General features: G+C 39.4%; 1 protein-coding gene across 8 annotated transcripts in view; it reads left to right on the top strand.

Annotated features, from left to right (window-relative positions):
• The window catches only part of CCNT1 (cyclin T1), a 50,469-nt gene extending 34,207 nt beyond the window's left edge, over positions 1-16,262 (top strand). For 4 of the 8 annotated variants that reach the window (XM_036458007.2, XM_036458010.2, XM_036458009.2 and 1 more), the window contains 3 exons: positions 661-824; positions 988-1,058; positions 3,826-6,923. In XM_036458007.2, coding sequence (XP_036313900.1) covers positions 661-824; positions 988-1,058; positions 3,826-5,229 — 1,639 coding nt within the window. In that variant the 3' untranslated portion in view covers positions 5,230-6,923. Of the gene's footprint in view, positions 1-660; positions 825-987; positions 1,107-1,141; positions 1,443-3,825; positions 6,924-16,041 lie in introns of those variants that run through there. The other 4 variants (XM_045589014.1, XM_036458011.2, XR_004991399.2 and 1 more) reach the window with 4 other exon arrangements.

Raw genomic sequence — 16,262 nt, 5'->3', positions numbered from 1 at the left:
TTTTTAAAGAAAAAATTAATACATAACTTGTATTATCAAATGACTTACTCATTCTTATCTCCAATCTATTGGTTGTTCATGGAAACCAAAGATATTCCTAATGACTGTCAGGGCTAAGAAGTTCATTTTAATAGACTGATAAGAGAAATTTTAAAAATAAAGCAGCAGTTGAGCATATTCACACTTGAGAGACTGATTGTCTATTTTTCTTTTAAATAGACCTGACGTACGATTGGCAAAAGACAAGATAATTTTTAGGATATTTTCTTAGGTATTTGATTTAGAAATTATACATATCAAAAATCTTATCATTTTCCTTAAGTTCTGAGCTTATTTTCAGAATAATTGATGCTTGTTTTAAAAAATTTAGTACACAGTTTGTTTTAGATTTTTATTTTTGTTTTTAGTCCATCAGTTATGTGAATTGAATGATGTGTAGTCAGAAAATTTATAAATGTTAACTGAGCAGGTGGGTTAATGGAAAATAATGTTTAGTGCTGAATCAGAGCACTGGATATTTCTTACCCTACTTGCTTGCCAGTGGTGGTTTTTTTTTTGTTTTTTTGTTTTTTACTTTTTTTTCAATAATGGAGAGTTTTAACTTTGGGTTCAGAATTGAGAGCTCATGATACTCTCTTGTTTCCTTCCCTCTGATGTCAGCCTGCATTTGACCACATTTAGCCTGCAGTACACACCTCCTGTAGTGGCCTGTGTCTGCATTCATCTGGCTTGCAAGTGGTCCAACTGGGAGATCCCAGTCTCAACTGATGGGAAGCACTGGTGGGAGTATGTTGACGCCACTGTGACCTTGGAACTTTTAGATGGTAAGTTTTAGAGTAAGGGTCCTTGAAAAGCACTTCATCTTGATCTGTCACATATTTGGCCAAAGGTGACTTGATTCAGATGAAAATAGTTAGTTGAGGTAAATCTTGTTTCATTACTTTGTCTCTCTGTGAGTTTTTCTTAAATGCTCTATTTCATTTGTAGAACTGACACATGAATTTCTACAGATTCTGGAGAAAACCCCCAACAGGCTCAAACGAATTCGGAATTGGAGGGTAAGAATTATTGCTGTCAGCTTATGGAACAGGACAAACTATTTTCTTCTTTTGACTGCACCAGAAGTGGATATATACCCTAGGTTTGGAATTTCCCTTTTTGTAGTTATGCAGCTATCATAACTCCAACTTCATATCTTGGGGTACTGGCCCAGAGGTAATGACGGTTGGTGATAGTAGAATTTCTTTTGTTTTACAACTCTTGTGATACAGTCATTTGGTAAGCAACATTGGTTGAGTATCTTCTGTGTGGAGACTGTTAAGGGGAGAAACATGGCTTCTCTGAGTCATAGAATGTTGACTTCTGATAGAGCTCTACAAGGTTAGAGCTGATACCATAACTTTGTTTTTATTTTACCTACTTTTGCAATGGATTTTAGAACTTTGTTTTTATGTTGTCTTTCAAATATTTTTCAAAGTCTTATGAATAATGAAATAATACCTCTTTTTATCCAGTGTCAGAAAGTTTATTTAAAAACATTCCTGAGTCTAGCCAGCATGACTCAGTGGTTGAGCATTGACCTATGAACCAGGAGGTCACGGTTTGATTCCTGGGCAGTGCACATGTCCGGGTTTCAGGCTCGATCCCCAGTATGGGGCATGCAGGAGGCAGCTGATCAGTGATTCTTTCTCATTGATGTTCTATCTTTTTCTCCCTTTCCCTTCCTCTCTCTGAAATCAACAAAAACAAATTTAAAAAACAAATGGAACACATTCCTGACCTGGCTGGTGTGACTCGGTTGGTCTTGTCCCGTATACCCAAAGGTTATTGGTTTGATTCTGAGTCAGCAGATACCCAGGTTGCCAGTTCGATTTCTGGTAGAGGATGTGCAGGAAGCAGCAGAGGTGTTTTTCTTTCTCTCTTCCTCTTCCTCTCAAATTCAATAAAAATACTTAAAACACAAACACACACACAAACAAACAAAAAACAAAAGCAAAATATTACCTGCATTTCTCAGAAATCCAGACTGATAAGCTTAATTTTCTTTTGAGTTGAATAAGTTGCAGAAAATGAGTTTGCCTAGGGCACTGGTTGGCAAACTGCAGCTCACGAGCGTGGTTTGCCTCTCTGTTGACTAATGAGTTTGCCGACCACTGCGTAAGGCATTACCCTTACCAAGAAGTTTTGACTTCAGGTTACAGACGTTAGTACGTTATTAAAATGTTTTTTAAGCCAGGACAGGTTTGGCTCAGTGGATAGAGCTTTGGCCTGCGGACTGAGAGGTCCTGGGTTCGATTCCGGTCAAGGGCATGTGCCATGGTTGCGGGCACATTCCCAGTGGGAAGTGTGCAAGAGGCAGCTGATCGATGTCCCTTTCTCATCTATAATATGTTTCTAACTTTCTATCCCTCTCCCTTCCTCTCTGTAAAACATCAATAAAATATATATATTTTTAAAAAATGTTTTTTAAGTGCTGGAGAGCATGTAGGTCATTTTTAAATCTAAATATATAAAAAGCCAGCAATCAGAACACCATAATGACCAGAACAACCAGTTGCTATGAAACCCACTGCGGCTGGCAAACTGGCCTGATTGGGGGGTGGGGCCAGCTGGCCAACCTCCTGCAGTCCCTCCCCCCACCTGACCCCACACCAGATTAGCCCTCCAACCCTGATCAGGGGCAGGGCCAGCGAGCCAACTGCCTGCGATCCCTTCCCCTGGCCGATCCTGCCCCCAGTGAGCCACCACCACCCTGATTGCCCGCGGCCCCTCCCCCCAGCCAGCTCTGCCCCTGATCGCTTGCCCCTGCACCAATCGGGAGTGGGGCTGACCAGCCAACCTCTCATGGCCCCTCCCCCAGCCACTGACCCCTGATTGGCCCCCCCTGCCACCACATTCAGAGCCTTTCCCTGGATATAGATGGTCATTTTCTAATTTTCCTTGTATATGGAGTTGTTTTTGAATGTGCTATTCTTTAATGTCTGGCTCCTATAAGGGGGAAAAACAAAAAAGTGATAGGGGGGAATGGTGGTCTTTTAAATCCCCTGGAAGTTGTTTCAGCCAGAGGCGGGAGGAGGGACTTGAAACAATGGAGGGAAGTGCAACAACAATGACTGCCTGTTTCTTGGCTTGTGCTTCTGTGATCTGAAGCAGCATTCATTGATCATAGCACAGATGTCCAGTATTTGAAGGATGGAATCATTTTTGCTAACCCAAACTTCCCAAGGTTTGTGAAACTACACCAGAAATGGATACACAGCTGCTGGCTGGAGGTCGGCAATGGCTGGTTTCTACTGTGCTGAGAAATGAAATTGATGGAAATTAACCCCAATTTCTATTCCAGGCTTACCATGGAAGTTGCAAGCCTTCAAAAGACTCTAGAGTTCCAAAATAGTTACCATCAGACAGATTCTGCCAGTGCAGATGTTTGGTGGGGAGATAGATTACTGGTGCTTCTACTCTGTAATCTTCCCAAAATCTTCTCCTCTTTTTTAAGTACTAAATAATAGTTCATATATCACATTTTTAAAATCCATTCATAGATAGAAACTTGGGTTGCTTTTATGTCTTAGTTATTGTGAATAATGCTTCAATGAACATGGGAGTTCAGATATCTCTTTGAGATCCTGTTTGCATGACTCTTGATTGAAGGTTTTTAAAATCTTATGTCTCCTGATGGTAATTATCAATCTCATGTTACAGTAGTCTCTTGGTTATGGGTTACGAAAAGATTCAATGTCAAAGCAAGCACAGTCTATTCATTTCAGTGGTTTTTCCATATAATAAATTACCTGAAGTGAAGAGATATCATTTGCTTCATTCTAGGCATGCCCGGCTGCCACGAAAACAAAGGCAGCAGACCGAGGAGCAGAGGCAAACACTTCCGAGCAGACAATCCTCAATATGATTTCCCAAAGCTCTTCAGACACAACTATTGCCGGTTTAATGAGCATGTCAACTTCTTCTACCACAAGTTCAGTGCCTTCCCTTCCAGCCACTGAAGAGTCATCCAGCAACATAAGCAATGTGGATATATTGCAGGGCGAGCGTTGGCTGTCCTCCCAACCTTTTAAACTGGAACCTGCTCAGGGTCATCGGACTAGTGAGAATGTAGCACTTACAGGAGCTGATCATTCCTTGCAACAGGATAGTTCAAATGCATTTATTTCTCAGAAGCAGAACAGTAAGAGCGTGCCATCAGCTAAAGTATCACTGAAAGAATACCGTGCAAAGCATGCAGAAGAGTTGGCTGCCCAGAAGAGGCAACTGGAGAACATGGAGGCCAATGTGAAGTCACAGTATGCATATGCTGCCCAGAATCTCCTGTCTCAACATGATAGCCATTCTTCAGTCATTCTGAAAATGCCCATAGAGGGCTCAGAAAATCCTGAGCGGCCTTTTTTGGAAAAGGCTGACAAAACAGCTCTCAAAATGAGAATTCCAGTGGCAAGTGGAGATAAAGCTGCCTCTTTGAAACCTGAGGAGATAAAAATGCGCATTAAAGTCCACGCAGCATCTGACAAGCACAATTCTGTGGATGATAGTATCACAAAAAGCAGAGAGCACAAAGAAAAGCACAAGACTCATCCATCTAATCATCATCATCATCATAATCACCACTCACACAAGCACTCTCACTCACAGCTTCCAGCTGGTACTGGGAACAAACGGCCAGGTGATCCAAAACATAGTAGCCAGGCAAGCTCCCTAGGACACAAAGCCTATAGTTTGTCTAGTTCTTTCTCCTCTTCCAGTTCTGCTCGTAAAAGGGGTCCCCCTGAAGAGATTGGAGGAGCAGTGCTTGATCATCCGGCAAAGATTGCCAAGAGTACTAAATCCTCTTCCATAAATTTCTCCTTCCCTCCTCTTCCTGCAATGGCCCAGTTGCCTGGGCATAGCTCAGACACAAGTGGCCTTCATTTTTCACAGCCTAGCTGTAAAACTCGAGTTCCTCATATGAAACTGGATAAGGGCCCTGCTGGGGCCAATGGTCACAATACAACCCAGACAATAGACTATCAAGATACTGTGAATATGCTTCATTCCCTTCTCAGTGCCCAGGGTGTTCAGCCCACTCCGCCACCTGCATTTGAATTTGTTCATTCTTACGGTGAATATCTAAATCCACGGGCTGGTGGAATGTCCTCCAGATCTGGCAATACGGACAAACCCCGACTACCACCTCTACCTTCAGAACCTCCTCCACCACTTCCACCCCTTCCTAAATGAAAAAGAAAAAAAAGAGAAGAAAAACTAAAAACGCATTTTTTTGTTTTTGGTTTTTTTGGTTTTTTTTTAAACTACTGATTCTGAACTAAGAAAATTACTTCCCTAATGAAATATGTCTCCCTTCTTGGACTAGGGAATAAATTAATATTGAGACATAAGTGGGAGGATGGTAGAGGGCCTTGGTTATTGTAACTGCTGCCTCAGAAATGTAACTATTTTATAGTTTTTATTGGTATTAGAAAAGTGAGAAGATGTTGAAGCTGTGAAAGAAAAATAATACTTTCTCTATTCTTGGCCTCTCCACCTCTTAATTAGGTAAATTAGAGTTGATATCTTCCCTCTTCTTGCCAGGACTGAAATATGGAGGGTTTGTTATATCAGACAGTTGTGGATCTTTTTGGTGTTTAATATGTCAGAAGAGAGGAAGTATTTAAACGTCAAAATCTTTTAAGAGACTTTAAAAAATAATTTAAAGAAAGTAAGTTATCTGTTTAGTTTTTCTTTTTTTTATATATAATTGGGAAAGGGATAGGGATTTTGCTGTGTGTATGAAATACATAGCAATGAATCCTGGGGGTGGGATTGGAGGGTGGAGGGTGTGAAGGGGGTCGGGAGGGTAGGCTTTTTTTGGCCTTGATCTCTGAGATAGACTTTGGCCACTTGAAGTGTTGAGACCTGTAAGTGTGTATGCAAGTGTGGGTATGTATGTTTTTAAGAGTGTGTGTGTTTAAGTATCATGTTTTCTCTTTTTCCCTCCCTATCCCTCTCCATTTTTCACTTCCCAACAGTCTACTAGAGAGACTACGGTGTGGCCTTTAGAACATAAAGGAAGATGCATGTATTTGACATGATATTTAACCCCTTTCTTTATGCTGTCATTGAGTTGTAGCCTTCTAAATTCAAGTTGGGCAAGTGCAGCCAATGGCCTGATTTTGGACTCCATTATAAAAACTTCCTTTTAACCCCCTTTTCTTTTGATCAGAACCAAGGTGGGGTTGAGGAAGAAGGTTTGGAGAGCAAAGCTGGCTTCTGCTGTATGGAATTGGGTGTGTCTTTTTCCAAGTTGGGCCTTTGGGAAAGTGTTCAAGTGAGAGCAGTCTCAGGGTCTCAGATGGGAAGGGGTATGTGCTGTACATCCTACCTGTGAAAGCCCAGACCATATGTGAGAATAGTTCTGGGAAAAGCCATGGAGCTAGAGGATCCTGAAAACAGTGAAATTGTGATTTGGGAATTGTTAGGACATTGTATTTTAAATTATATTATAAATGTGAGACTTGCTTTTTATCTGTATAGCTGAAGGGGAACCGCTGCATCCTCATTTTTTTTGTAGCCTATATGTCTTCAGAGATTGGAGCTTGTGAATTAACAGTACTGGTGCCATGAGAGTGAGCAAGCCTAGCCCACATATACTGTTACGTGTAGATAGTCCATTCTTGGTGACTTTAGATGCTAGGCAGAAGTTCTTCAGACTTCTAAGAATCCTTTTAAAAAATGGACCAGGTGTCTGTTCTTATGGGTGCTTGATTCTCCCAGATTTTAAGAGTGAACGTTTTTGTTGAGGAAAGAAATCTTTTAAGAGACTAGAAGAATTCTAATAAACCAAGTTGTCTAACTGAAAATGCCACCTAGCTATAGATAATTTGATGTGATATTCTTTGGTCTTTGTGGCATTTTTATTTTTATTTTTTGCTGTGGAAAAAAGATACAATTTGAATTTGTCTTGTTTTTTAATGGAGCTTCCTTCATACCAAATATTCCTTATGGACAAATTGAAATGTTTTTATTGGAAATCATGGGGAGACAGGAGTTGTACATGTGCTGCTGCTTGCCAGGAACAGATTGGGGAGAATACTGAAGCAGTTGGAATTGACGGTGCACTGACCTAATGTAGGAAGGAATTTATTTGTACAGTATACTTAACCGAAGGTGCATTAGTATCCAGCATCTTGTCATATTTGAACTGTCTAGAGTGCCTGCCATTACTGTGTAAAATGAGCTCTCTGCCAGTCTATAAATTAGTATTTTTTTACATGGAATGTCACTTCACTTTTATAGATGACATTTTCCTCTCTCTCCTTCATACAGTGTATGTTGTGCTAATTGGTAGATGTGTGGTGTCTTTACTAAATATAGGCTATTTGTTTAGATTTTGTTTGGTGGATTCTGCTTTCCTTCTTGGCCTTCCAAGAAGGCTATTTAGTTTGGTTCTGTGTCTTTGTGGAATTGATTATCACTGACTTAATTATGAAAATGTCTTCTCCAACTTTTGATTTTTCTCATCAAATGTTGCATATTTTCTAATCACATGTACTCCTTCACCACAGAACATACATATCCGCTTGGCTTCATTTGCAATTCCCTATGGCAGCCTACTTAGTTCCTTAAAACTTTGTCAGGAGTGAACTAGAAAAAAGTGCTTACTGAAGCCTAAGAGCTGCTTTATGCTGTGTAGTCTGGCTTATGCACTACTAGATCATTGCTGGTATAGATCAGTTTAGAGACTTTTCTACATTAATGCCTCCTGATACTGTTTTAAGATACCTACCATGTCTGCTTTTAGATCTATTTATATGTCATGAACCAGCTTATGGGCTGTGCATGAAGCTGTTGCATTGTCTTTGGATTAGCAGTGTGCCTGTGAAGTAGCATGCATATTATCCAAATTCTCGCAAACTTAGGCTTCAGAGGGTTGTGTGATTTCTTCTCTCCCCTCACACTTTCAAAGGGTGAGAAATGAGATTTATACATTAAAGTTAGTCCAGTAAACATGGTTTCTCCTCACCCCCCTTTAATGTAAACTATCAAGGATAAGTGGTAGTAAGCAGGCCTAGAACCTCAAGTTCTATAAATCTCATTCCTAAACTTGGATTGAGTCTCATGTTGGTAAAAACAAATACCTGTGGATTGTCCTTAAGGTTGTTAATCAATACCTGTGTTGCTCTTAGCTGAACTCTTAATGAAGCATTAATCTAAAGCTAAATTGGTCTTCTGAAGTATCAGTTATGCTTTTGGGTTTAGAAAACACTTATGAATTAGTTTAGTCTTTTCACTCATGAATCAATGTGTTTCCATATCTGAGACCCTCGGCTTCTTTTTCTTTTTAAAAAAATGATTTTAGTGTTTTGATTTAATGCATTCTTTTTTATAATTTGGTATTACTGGCTTCACCTGAGCAAATAGAAATAAAATTTCCAGTTAGAAACAGCATTGGATTAGGATACAGAAATAAAATCATGGTAACATTAGTGCTGGATTTCCTTAAGCCTATGCTATCTAATTCCCCATATTGGAAATGGCATACCCCTGACACCTTGCTTCTTGGACAAAGGCAACTAGAGGGGTGGTCTTATCCCAGAACGGTTGGATTTTAAACACATCTGTGTTCCCCACAGAAACCTGGGACCTTGGGAAATCATTTTTTAAGAGGATTATTCTTTCGTTGATGAATTGTTTTGATACTAATGCTAGGAAAAGGGAAATTCTAGACCATCTTGAAGTTAGAATACAAATACTATTCTCTTGGGTTTGGGAGAATTTTAGCAGTCTATGCAACCCCTCACATGTGGAGAAATAAGTCCTCTGCAGTCCCATTTAAACCTTCAGTGATTTTGATACCTCCCCAAATTTCTCATGTTGCTGCTTGTTAACTAACACACAGCTTTTAACTACTTGCTCCTGATGGTTTAGGAACTGTTATGTGGTATCACCCTGTCAAGTTTTATTTTATCTTTTTATACTTCTGGATGTGAGTTTTAAACAAGCATGGTACTGTAATCCTGCCTGATAGAATGGTCTAGGATGATAATTATTTTTTAATGGGAGTGCTTTCCATTTTAATGTTTCTAAAGTATTTAATATAAACTTGGCATTGGAAAGGGATGAAAAGAAAAAGAATGTTTATTAAAAAGTTGTGTCTACTCTCCCCCTTTATGAGTGTGTGTATTCATGGTTGAATGAAACGAAGAGAAAGATTATTGAGTTTTTGTCATGTTAAGTGTGGAGAGGGATGCTTGACAGCATGCTAATTGAAGCCAGAGCAAATATGTATTCATCAGGTTATCAGGAAGTCTTCATTTGAAAGCTGAGGACCTAACTGATTAGTGGTTAATCACTTTGAAATTGATTACAAGATGGAGATGCTGGCTGGGTTAAGCTCTCAAAGAAAAGAATGCAGCAGCCTAATTTAGTGTTAACTTAGATTTCTGATTTGAAACTGACCTTTTTCCCACCTGAACTCCACACACCTAAAATTGTCCGTTTTCTTACCAGACCAAAGAGCAAAGAATGAAAAAGAAAAGTAAAACACTTTACCAATCTATGTCACTCAGGTACAATTTTGTGGTGATATTTTTGTCTGTTTTCTTTGTATTGCTCTTAAGAATTCTTTCGCAGCATATTATTCTGCTGTTGCCTCTTCCCTCCTTGGGGCATCTCACTTCTGGATGCTACCCCTGGTATCTCTATTGTTGTTATGTGAATGATAGGATGTAAGTGACCATTACAGTAAGGGCTCTTTGTAAAAAAAATAAAAAATTGTTTTTTTAAATTTAAAAAAAGGATGTTGTATACATTTTATAGTCTGGCTATCAGTTTGATATATTGCTGTCAAGTATGTTTCTCAATCTGTATTTATCCATCCCATCAATAAATGTTAATTATAAAACACTCATTGTTATTTTTGCATATTGAGTCTTCAGTTAGTCTTTAACTGTCATTTTATTGCTCTTACTGTATAATAGTTTTGTTTTACTTTTGCTAGTTCTTACTACACAAGATCCTATGGGAATTGAGTCCATTGGAAAGGCCTAAAATTTGGTCATCACATGAACTGAGAGTATAAAGTATGATGTAGTAAACCCTCATTTAATATTGTGTGGATACTTGGGAGAGTAACTGCTACACAAAAAATATATAGCTCTAACAGATGGTAGCAACATGTACTCCTTAATCTAGCAAGCACTATAAACGTGATTCATAATTTTATATGTGGTTTTGAAAAAAATGAAATGGGATAGGTAAGGAGTGCATTTGAAAGGAAAAAATAATAGCATTCTTGGTGGTACCTGGAAAAATTAATAGTGAATACTCTTTTCCTGGGATATAATAAAGACCATATACACAGGTAAATCTTGTTCATTACACATTTAAAGGGAAATAATTTTTATGCTAAAGTACTCCAGAATTATAATACAGTTAGCAATAGTTATAGTTTAAAAGCTCTAAAAGGAAAAAAATAAATTGAGCAGAATTATTTATGTTTCTGAAAAATCATTTGAGTTCTGTTCATTCCATTTTTAAAAATTAAGACAAGAGTTTTGTTTACTGTGCACATTTGAAACTTCTGTAAGTTGCTGACATTTTAGGAATTCTGGTCAGGTTGAATGGAAGAATAAAAAAACAGTGATTTGCCTTTTTTAATAGAGTTAATATCAATTGTATCATCCTTGGGAATAGATGGAGACAAATCAATATAAAGGTTGCGTACAATTGTACCCTCAATTAAAGGGTTCGTTAAGCTAACTGATGCAGAGGTAGGCTTATAAGTTTTCCTCACACTTTAAATTTTTTTTTTTTACTTTTAGAGAGAATGAAACATCTATGTAAGAGAGAAACATCAATTGGTTGCCCCCTGCATGTACCCCGACTGGGGATTGAACCAAAAACCTGGGCATGTGCCCTGACTAGGAATCAAACCTTCCATCTTTTGGTGTACAGGATGATGCTCTAACCAACTGAGCTACACTGGCCAGAGCTCATCACACTTTTGAGACCTAAATAAATTCGTTTGATCCTTATCATTCAACTTTCTTTAGAAAGTTTGAAACCTTTTCTATGACTTCTGTGGATTCCATCAGAAATTTATACAAGGTGGGGCAAAAGTAGATCTACAATTGTTAAGATGGAAAAGAATACAATAGTAAATAATATAAGAGTAAACTTTCACATACAGCTATAAACCTACTTTTGCCCCATCCTGTATTTATTAGCTCTAAGGTCTACTGAATTAATTTGATGTGTGGATTGTCACATGTCCTTGTTCTACCTTTTTGCACTGTGGAATCTCAGGGTAGGGAGATAAGTATTGTTTCACGTAATACTCAAAACCAACAGATAATGAAAACAAGTAAAACTTGAATATAGTATTTGTCAGGTGGCTCAGTTGGAACATCCTGTACACCAAAAGGTTGTGAGTTTGACCCCTGGTTGGGGTGTGTGAGGGAGGCAATTGATCCATGTTTCTCCCCATTCTCTCTAAAAGCAAGTAAAAGCATTCTTAAAAAAAATATAGTAAGTCTTAATGTCATTGATAGATTCTTGGAAACTGACATTTTAAGTGAAACGATGGGTAAGGAAACCAATTTTACTATAAGCTAATAGACATTAACAAGATTAAGTTCCTATAGCACAGTGGTCGGTAAACCGTGGCTCACGAGCCACATACGTCTCTTTGGCCCCTTGAGTGTGGCTCTTCCACAAAATACCATGGCCTGGGTGAGTCTGTTTTGAAGACGTGGCGTTAGAAGTTTAAGAAGTTTGGCTCTCAAAAGAAATCTCAATCGATGTACTGCTGATATTTGGCTCTGTTGACTAATGAGTTTGCCAACCACTGCTATAGCATATTTCCGGTGAGAAAAAAAAGTTACCAAACTTGTAAATAAAGACCCCAAACCTAATATTAAACACTGAAATAGATGTGAACTATACATTCACTTAAGCAAGATTAATAGAAACAAGTAAGATAATGATTTTTCAACCCACCATGGACAGGATACCCATCAGGACTCATCACACACCCATACTCGGATACTTGACACAAAACTAACTCCACATCTTTGGGCTGTGGGAGTGCCTGGAGAAAGCCCACACAGACATGGGAAGAAAGTGCAAACTCCACACAGTGGCCTTGGTGGGGAAGGGATTTGTTCTCAAAGTTATAACCGATGTTGAACACAAGGAAATTAATTGAAGGACCTGCTGTACTAGAGACATCTTTTCTGAAAAATAGTTTCAGGCACTTCCTTACCTTTCATTTATTCCTTCACTAGAAAATAGTACCTACCAAGTACTGTGTACTCTCTTCTAGGGAGTATGGCAGTAAACAAACAAAAACATCCTGTCCTTGTAGAACTTATATTCTAGTGGTAGGAAGACAAGTAAAACAATTCAATAATAAGTACTTTGGAGAATGTAAAGCAGGGAAGGAGGGGAGCGCGCGCGTACACACACACACACACACACACACACACACACACACACACAGCGCGCGCAACCAAGCAGGTAGAGAGAGAGCAAGCAGGTAAGTAGAGTGTTGAAATTGGAAAGATGGCTAGGGAGGAAGGTCTCATGAAATTACAATTCAGCAAAGATCTGAAGAGGTGAGGGAGCAAGCCATGGAAATAGTTGGGGTAAGAGCATTCCAGGAAACAAATGGCAAAGGTTCTGAGGTAGTAGAGCAAGGAAGCCAGTATGAAAATAAGTGAGGAGAGGAGAAAGTAGAATATGTGGTTAGAGGGGAAATAAAAGGCTAGATATTGTAGGGTCTTGTAAGCCATTATAGAGAGAGTGAAATAGGGCACCAATGAAACATTTTGTGCAGAGAAGTGACATGCTCTAGCTTAGGTTTTAAAATGTTCATTTGGAAAAAAATTTTTTAAATGTTCATTTGGGCTTCTGTTCAAAATGGATTGTAGGAATCAAGGGTAAAGAGGCTCACAATAATTGAGAGAAAAGAGTGGCTTGAATCAGGTTGGAAGTGCTAAAGATAATGAGAAATTACATATCTTAAAGTTGGAACCTGTAGTGTTTGCTATAAGGTTAGAAGAAAAAGAAGTCAAGGATGACTGCCACTTGTTTGCCCTGACCCACTGGAAGGATGGAGTTGTCATATACTGAGATGAAGAGGATTATAGAAAATGCAAGAGTTTGGTCTAGCTTAATGCTGAGCATTGACCCATGAACCAAGAGGTTCTGCTCGATTCCTGGTCAGGGCACATGCCCGGGTTGTGGGCTCAATCTCCAGCGGGGGAGGACATGCAGGAGGCAGCCAAGTGATGTCTCTACCTCTCTATCCCTCTCCCTTTCTCTAAAATAAAAAAACATTAAAGAGCAAGAGTTTGACATTCGCCAAAGCCGGTTTGGCTCAGTGGTAGAGCGTCTGTCTGTGGACTGAAAGGTCCCAGTTTTCTCTTGTTGCTTCTCTCCTAAGCCCTGCTTTATTTCACTGTCCCTAGCTTTAAAAAGGTACTCTTAATAATAAAAAAGAAAAGAATTCATCTTTCCCAACCTCAACAAACACCCTCAGTCCACTTTAACCTATTCAATAGCTAACAAAGAGTGCAATGGATTAAAAACAGCCATCTACTTTGTTAAACAGCACAAAAATTTTGTTATCTTGACCCATAAATAAAATCTGTCCCCTCTTCAATTTAGAGGGAAGTGGTTCTAAATAGGATTTTTTGTCTGTTCTGGGCTCAGCAGAAGTATCTTTTTTTTCTTTTTAACTAAAACCTTCTAATTAAACAAAATCTTTGTTGCATCTCTATCTAGTTCTTAATTCCTCTTTACACTGTTCCAATTATAGTTTTAATACTCCTTTACTTCTTTATTTTTAATATCGAGAACCTCAATGTTTTTTTTATTTTTTATTTTATATTTTATTTTTTAAATATATTTTATTGATTTTTTACAGAGAGGAAAAGAGAGAGAGAGCTAGAAACATCGATGAGAGAGGACATCGACCAGCTGCCTCCTGCACACCTCCTACCGGGGATGAGCCCACAACCAAGGTACAAGCCCCTGACCGGAATCGAACCCGGGACCTTTCAGTCCTCAGGCCGAAGCTCCATCCACTGAGACAAACCGGTTTTGGCAATACTCCCTTTTTTATATGGCCACATTTGATTGCAGATTCTGATTCCAAACTTTTCTGTAATGTGACTGCCTCTGGCTAGTTTTGAGTTACAGGGTATTTTTTTTTTTAATATATATATTTTATTGATTTTTTTACAGAGAGGAAGGGAGAGGGACAGAGAGTTAGTTAGAAACATCAATGACAGAAACATGGATCAGCTGCCTCTTGCACACCCCCTACTGGGGATGTGTCTGCAACCAAGGTACATGCCCTTGACAGGAATCAAATCCGGAACCTTTCAGTCCGCAGACTGACGCTCTATCTACTGAGCCAAACCGGTTTCAGCTACAGGGTATATTTATTTATTTATTTATTTTAATAAGTGAACACTGCCACTTTTATATTTTTTGAGTATATTTTATTGATTTTTTTACAGAGAGGAAGGGAGAGAGAAAGAAACATCAATCAGCTGCCTCCTGCACATCCCATACTGGGGATGTGCCCACAACCAAAGTATATGCCCATAACTGAAATCGAATCTGGGACCTTTTAATCTGCAGGCTGACCCTCTATCCATTGAGCCGGTCAGCGAGTTATAGGGTATTTATAACATGTCTTCTTTGTACCCTTTGAGGATTGGAGTGTATATAAATCATATGTTAGTATTGCATCCACAATCCAAGCTACTCTAGAATGTTTACTTCAAAAAAGCAGGGTTGCCAGGACCGGTTTGGCTCAATGGATAGAGCGTCGGCTTGGGGACTGAAGGGTCCCGGGTTCGATTCCGGTCAAGGGCATGTGCCTTGGTTGTGGGCATATCCCCGGTGGGGGGTGTGCAAGAGGCAGCTGATTGATGACTCTCTCACATCGATGTTTCTGGCTCTCTATCTCTCTCCCTTCCTCTCTGTACAAAATCAATAAAATATATTTAAAAACAAACAAACAAACAAAAAAAACAAAAAAGCAGGGTTGTCTTCCTTGTTCTCTAGTGTCTGGCACTTAGGTGTTCAGTAAATAATTTGTTGAATACATTTCAGGGCTACCCTACTCTCTGGAAACAGCATTTCACCTGTCCCACCACTCTCCAATTTTTGTTTTAATAATTTCTTGTGGCTAAACTGCTGTTCTTGTGGATTCTCTATGCTCACCTCCTCGTTGGTAGTGGAGAAATCTCTCTTTTTTAAAAAAAATATTTTTATTGATTTTTTACAGAGAGGAAGAGAGAGGGATAGAGAGCTAGAAACATCGATGAGAGAGAAACATCGATCAGCTGCCTCCTGCACACCTCCTACTAGGGATGTGCCCGCAACCAATGTACATGCCCTTGACCGGAATTGAGTCCCCAGGCCGAGGCTCTATCCACTGAGCCAAAACGGTTTTGGCAGTGGAGAAATCTCTTATTTAAATTTAAACTGATAGCAGATAAGAGTGCTTGGGGAGGTTGGGTGCAAAAAAGATCCAGGAAGTTTATGTGGAAGATGTTAGTTCATTTCCACAAGAAGGGAAAAAAAGAGATGCTTTCAACTACAAAAAAAAAAAAAAAAAAAAAAAAAAATCCTTAAAGGATTATAAAATTGGGATTGTGTGTGCTCTTTCTATATACCCGCGTTATTTAGGAACGATAGAGAATTTCAGTCAGGGTCTCAACCACAACTATTGTAGTATTTCCTTATTCTCCGTCCCATGCTCTTTCCTCTCTGAGAGGCAAAAGGGGGTGATAATTAGAATGAGGGCTGGTTTCAGATTTGCCTCTCTCCCTCATTTAGCCATTCTGTTTCTAAGTTATCTGTAAAATGGAGGTAATAGCCTCTACCTCATAGGGTTGCTTGGGAAATTAAATGTTTATGTATGTAATCGCTCAGACTCAGTAAATACTCAGAAAGTGTTTCAGTAAGTAAACTGTTCACAAAAGAAAACTAAGGCCTTTTCCTAAAGCGTCAAATGTCTGATTTTTTTGCTAGTTATGTAGATGTGCTGGGGTAGCGACAAGCAAAGACCACGGGCAGAGCGCCCCAAAACGGCCTGAATCCCGCTCCGCTCTGAGGTGGAACTACAGCTCTACGCTCCCCACGGCCGCCTCACGCTCCCCGGGGCGGGGCGGGGCGGAGCTGCTGACAGACAGGTCGTCTCTCCTACCTCAGCCGCACATTTTCTTGGGGCCCCGCCCCCAGGCGTGATAGGT

The sequence above is a fragment of the Pipistrellus kuhlii genome, unplaced genomic scaffold (genome assembly GCF_014108245.1).
Source record: "Pipistrellus kuhlii isolate mPipKuh1 unplaced genomic scaffold, mPipKuh1.p scaffold_m20_p_3, whole genome shotgun sequence".
NCBI lineage: Eukaryota > Metazoa > Chordata > Mammalia > Chiroptera > Vespertilionidae > Pipistrellus > Pipistrellus kuhlii.
Note: the sequence above shows the minus strand (reverse complement) of the source record. Positions and strands in the feature narration are given on the sequence as shown.